The sequence below is a fragment of the Spinacia oleracea genome, chromosome 4, assembly GCF_020520425.1.
Source record: "Spinacia oleracea cultivar Varoflay chromosome 4, BTI_SOV_V1, whole genome shotgun sequence".
In the NCBI taxonomy this organism is placed as follows: Eukaryota; Viridiplantae; Streptophyta; class Magnoliopsida; order Caryophyllales; family Amaranthaceae; genus Spinacia; species Spinacia oleracea.
In genome coordinates this window covers 104,564,009-104,570,062 of record NC_079490.1, presented here as the reverse complement: position 1 = coordinate 104,570,062, position 6,054 = coordinate 104,564,009, and the positions used below count along the sequence as shown (strand labels likewise).

At 32.1% G+C, this 6,054-nt stretch overlaps 1 protein-coding gene across 1 annotated transcript; it reads right to left on the bottom strand.

Annotated features, from left to right (window-relative positions):
- Positions 1–250: 250 nt before the first annotated feature.
- On the bottom strand, positions 251–2,239 carry LOC130471763 (uncharacterized). Its single transcript, XM_056842056.1, has 3 exons — positions 2,129–2,239; positions 814–1,905; positions 251–743 (listed from the first exon to the last, which is right to left on the bottom strand). Exons 2-3 carry the CDS (start codon positions 1,902–1,904, stop codon positions 251–253), a joined length of 1,584 nt encoding a protein of 527 aa, XP_056698034.1. The 5' UTR covers position 1,905; positions 2,129–2,239.
- Positions 2,240–6,054: the final 3,815 nt, after the last annotated feature.

The window sequence follows — 6,054 nt, the reverse complement described above, 5'->3', positions numbered from 1 at the left end:
TTGTAGTAAAGAAGTAATCAAGACAAACAATGATGGTTGTAATGGCACGAGCACATGAATTTCATTTATCAATAATATGCAAGTCTTTGAACTCGTAACTGGAATAGTTTGTTTCCAAAATAAACCGAACATCAAGTTGTGGGTAGCTTTACAAAAAAATGCCAAAATGTGCCACAACCTAAGTTGTTTTTCAAAATAAACCTAAGCTTTAAAACAGAAATACTAAACTGAATCCTAAGCTTACTTCTAGTTATGCAGCTTTTGACTTCTTGCTGCTCGATGCATTAGATGTTGGAGCCTTCCTCTTCCTAGCACCAGATGTTGATGCACCAGCAGAACCAACAGCAGCTGCAGCAGATTCTTTCCTCTGTTTTGCAGTGGAACCTCCTTTACAGGTTCTTGAGTTATGCCCAATTTGCTTGCATTTCCCACACTTGACAGTGGTGTTTCTTTTCCCCCTCTTCTTCTCATGAGCACCTCTTCTTCTCTGCTTGGCTGGTCTGCCAGCTGCCCTTCTCATTAGTGGGGGAAGAATCCTAGGTAGCTCAAATGTAGGCCACTGTGTTGAGTCAGGCATGGGGTGAATATGCTCTGAGTATGTGAGCTTATAGGCTGCCCCTTTGAAGTAAGGAGAAACAAAATCTGTAGGATTGAGTCTTTGATGGTATATTACCCTAATAGCATGCTTGCAAGGTATACCACACCCTTGCCATTTCCCACAACCACAAACTCTAGCAGCAAGCCTAATAGGGAACTTCACATGACCATCTAAAACCTCAAATTCACCCCCCAGCATTAGTTGCATAACAGAACCTCGAGTCAGCACTCCTCTCATCATCCCATTGCTCCTCTTCCTCCACATTGTATGCAGTGGGTTTCCTCACCCTTGAACCAGCAGGCCTTCCCCCCCTCTTCTTAGGAACAAACTCACCCGTCTTCTTAGCATGACTTCTGGAAATTCTGAAACCCCTCCCTTTGTTTAACTCAGCCCTGTTAGGAGGGGGTGTCTGATCTGGCTGGTGTTCTGTTTGATGTTGTTGCTGCTGTTCTGTGGGTTGGTGTTGCTGTTGTTCTGTTTGTTGTTGTTGTTGATGTTCTGTTTGTGGTTGTTGCTGATGTTCTTTCTGTTGTTGTTGTTGCTGTGGTTGTGTCTGTGGTGAGGTTGGTGGTGGTGAGGGACTTCTTGGTGGTGGTGATGGATTATTTGGTGGTGGTGAGGGACTTCTTGGTGGTGGTGATGGATTATTTGGTGGTGGTGAGGGCTCTCTTGGTGGTGATGGAACATTTGGTGGTGGTGAGGGCTCTCTTGGTGGTGGTGAAGGCTCTTTTTGTGTATTTGGTGGTTGGGAACCTCCCGGGGAAAAGCAGTCAGCATGTTGTGAGCTGTAAACACGTACGTACTCTACGCTTAAATCCTCAACATCATACACAGGCACCTCAACTGCCACTGTGTTTGCCAATTGCTCCTCCAAATCCCTTTGAATCTCAGCCTCCCTTTCTAACCTTCTCCTTTCCTCTTCCCTCTCCCTCTCAAACTCCTCAGCTTTCCTTCTAAGTTTTGCAGCCTTCCTTTCCTTCCTATCCTTCCTTTTCTTAACTGCAGTCCTAAATTGGATTGAAGTTTCCTTCTCATTTGCCTTCTCTATCCAAATTTCCACAGTATCTGTGCGCTTAAATAAACCCCACATGCCCATCAAACCAACATCATTCAACAATTCTACTCTTTTATTCGTACTAGGATTAACATAAAACAATCTAAATAAATCGGGAATCAGAACATCTTGCTTAATAGAATCATCAAACAAGTCATCAACCAAATCCATGTAGTTCGTTTCATCAGTATCTTGTACCCTCACATCAAAATTCCGATCATTATAATGACATAACAACCAAATTGCGACCATCCTATACAAACAATAAACACAACACAAAAATTCAAATTAATGAACTAAATCATTAGGCAAAACAACAAAGCACAACCAGACACTATGTTTTACCATTAACACCCCAAAATTCAAGTTAACCCATCTCATGGAAAAATCACGATTTTAGCAAAACCCTAACCCTAATCAAAGCAAAATTCGCAAAAAATAGCACCAAGAACAAGAAACGAATTGAGTGAACTAACCTTGACACAATTTTGATGAAGTTGAAGCCACAAATTCCAGTCCTTTGCTCTCCTTGCACCCACTTTTGTAGGACTCGCGAAAACTGCAGATTTTTGGACCAAATTGTCGATCTTTTCTTGGGGATTTACTTCGACTAACTATTGCGAGTTGTTTTACACAAATCCCAGCGAACTGCGATCTTTCTCTCTCTTTGGTTTGGTACTCAAGTGCTCTCTAATGGTGTAAGAGAACAGAGAGAAATGTCGAGGAAGAAGTTGGGAAGTTAGGTTTTGAATTTTTTTTTTTTTTTTTTGATATGGCGCCAGAAAGGACAAGTAAGGGCAACAAGGTAAAAACATGGTAACGGAGGGTTAACGTCCGTCAGACAAAAGGGCATTTAATGATATTATTGCATACGTCAGGGGTGTTTGGTGCATTTTGGAAAGTTTAGGGGTATTTGGTGCATTAAAGTAAACCTCAGGGGCATTTGGTGAAAAATCCGTAAAAAATATGCTTATTGTAACAAATTAACAATAATGGAATTGAAAATAAATTGTTGTGCTTCGACATTTACATATATGACAACATCACTAATAATTAATCAACGCTCCCAAGTTTAAATGCTCAATTTTTCTATAGCTAGAAGGTACTTAACTATAATTAACTCTAACCTTATCAAACATGTTATAGTTATAGTTGACACGTTCTCAAAATAACTGAAAAATTGATAAGACTATGTTAAAAATTAATTGTCGAATTTTCTATCGAGGCCATTTTTTCCTCAAAAAGATAAACAAATTTATTATCGCAATACTTATTGATAAGACTATGTTAAAATATTCATTATTGATTTTATATGTATTATTATATTATTCATTTTTGTATGTTTTTTATTATAGTAATATAAGATTTATTCATTTTTTTCATGTAAATATATTGGTTGATGGTTACCTGTATTCTTGTATACTCCGTGTATTATTTTTATTTTTATTTTTATTCTTTTTATTCTATCAAAGAATAAAAAATAATTCCAGGTATATGTTTTTAATAATTTACCTCCTTTTTAGGGAATTTGATTGTTTTAGTTTTGTACATTATCTTTTAGTCGTTTTTTCTCCATTCAATCCTATTTTATATTCTACCTTTTTTTTTATTATTTACCTAATTTTTTAAAGAAAAAATCCAAGAGATTACACGTGTATAGATTTTTTAAAATCGAATTTTTTATAAATTGATTTTTACCTAGTTTTCTAAATTTTTTATTCGATATTATAAATATTTAAAAAGAAATTTCAAAAAGAAAAATACTAAGGACTCACCAGGACGTGATACGTGTCATTCCTGGTGTGTCTTTTAGTATATAGTAAAATATATAGATATATAAATATTCATTTTTTGTTCATGTAAATATATTGGTTCATGGTTTCCTATATTCTTGTACACTTTATATATTATATTTAATTTTATTCTATCTAAGAGTTAAAAAAATTAAAAAATCCAGGTATATGTTTTTGATAATTTACCTCTTTTTTAGGAAATTTAATTGTTTTAGTTTTGTAAATTATCTTTTAGTCGTTTTTTTCTGCATTCAAACCTATTTTTTATTCTACCTTTATTTAATTATTATTTACCTAATTTTTAAAAGAAAAAAAGGCAGGAGATTACACGTGTATAGATTTTTTTAAATCGAATTTTTTATAAACATTTTTTATAATTTGATTTTTACCTAGTTTTCGGATATTTTTATTCGATATTATAAATATTTTTTAAAAAAATACTAAGGACTCACCAGGATGTGACACGTGTCATTTCTGATATGTCTTTTAGTATATCCCGTCCAGGCACGGTATTCTAAAACTATTGTTTAACAATATTTTTTATTAAATATTTCTCCCGTGAAGGTCATGCATAATTAACAAATCTTGAACATGCTTATCTAATCATCTAATGTAAAATTTTCTTCCTACTATGCATTGCATATTTTATATGTTTAAAGCTAATTTTATTAAAATATTAAGAAAATATCTTTTCCATTAATGATATACATATTTGACTAAAATATTTCTAAACTAATTTTAAACAAATTATTATAATGTGGTATCTATTATTGTCATATTCTATAAATATATTTTTTCCATAAATAAACCGTTTATAAGAAATGCAAGAAAATCAATAACATGTATTTTAGGGTACATAAACCGTTTATAAGAAATGCAAGAAAATAAATAAATAACATCCGTAGTGTATTTTAAGAATATATATTTTTGGCGGGAAAAAATTGCACCAGAAAATGACATGTGTTATTTCTGGTGTTTATTTTAGTATATAGTAATAGTTATAGTAATCAATTTATAAAAAATAATTATAAATTGTTTTTTATAAATTGATTTTTACCTAGTTTTCTTATTTCCTTATTCGATATTATAAATATTTTTTAAAAAAATACTAAGGACTCACCATGATGTGACACGTGTCATTCCTGATGTGTCTTTTAGTATATAGTAATAGATACATAGATTTTTACATGTCAAGCATCTAATTTGTAAAAATAAAAATGACTATTAAAAATCTTTGATAGAGATCTATTTTTACCACTCCATCCTACCTCCCTTCCACGTTCTCATTTTCTTCCCAAACCCTAAAACGTTTCATCTTCTTCCTTTTTCCCAAACCCTTAAACAATCATCCTCTTCGTTCTTAATTGTTCATTCTCTTACGTTCATTCTCTTCGTATTCGTTCTTCAAAGCAAGCGAATTGGAGAATGGGTCCCTTTCACTAGCGATTGGGTCTGCGAATTTAATAGAATTTGCAATCGACGTTTCTTAATTGGCGAGAAGAACAAGGTGAATTTATAGTTTCCTCTTCATATATAGGCTTGAATTTCACAAGTTATGTTTTTAATCGATTATAATTCCTCTGTTGTGTGGTTTTAAGGATCAATTAGGATTTCGTAATTAGGGAACTCGTAGATATTTGTATATGCGTGTTGAGTTGTGATGTGAATTACACTAAATTCTTCTAAATGTTTTCTTCGTATGATTTAGTTAAGGAATTTTATGTTGATCCACAATTTCAATCGAATGCTTTAAGCTTTTCTTTTCGCATGATTTAATTAGGGGGCGTTAGAGGGTAAAGGGAATGAAATCAACAAAAGGAAAGTTTTGATATGAGTTTGGATAAATGGGTGGGTGATGGAGCGGGAATGAATGTTATTATGGTGGGTAAAGTGAGTAAAGTGAGGTAGAAATGACAAATTATACCAAATAGTTTTTTCATTTATCGTGTTGCAACTTTTCTATTTAAGGAAAGTGTTGCAATTTTTCCGTTTTAGGGAAGTGTTGTAAATAAAAAAACAGAAAAGTGCTATTTTATACATTTTCTAAAATAATAGTTGAGATTCTTATAATATTATAAGTAGAAGTATGTACATTTTTGTAATAATCATATTGTAAATAATACGGAGTCGGAGTACGTATAATTGAATTATAGTCATATTATAATATCACCAATATTATATTACACAGTGTATACAGAATGCATGCATATACACTCATTTGGAAAAAACCATACATTATAGTACATTTATATACTTCGTATATGTTAAGAAAAACAAACATTTTGGTCATAACTTTATGTTAAGAAAAAATAAGAAAATTATAATTTTTGAGCAACCGAATAAATTAAACATATATTCTAGTACGAAGTATATTCAATTTGCTCATAAGTTTTTCTTGAATATCTTTTTAGTTACCGTATAAAAGATGTCAAATAGTGATTATATTATTTTGGTAATGTACATATATTATGTATGTAATATTTTCCATAAAATCTTTGTAATAGACAAATAAAAGTCAATAACATCTTTAAATTAAATAATTTCTTGAATTTAGTATATAGATATTATTTTATACCGTATATTAAATAATATAGATTGTATTATCTATA

Coding starts and splice junctions, on each gene's coding strand:
- LOC130471763 (XM_056842056.1), bottom strand. CDS start 1,904: ATGGTCGCAATTTGGTTGTTATGTCATTATAATGATCGGAATTTTGAT. Junction 744..813: donor GAGAGGAGTGCTGACTCGAG/GTTCTGTTATGC, acceptor GTTCCCTATTAG/GCTTGCTGCTAGAGTTTGTG.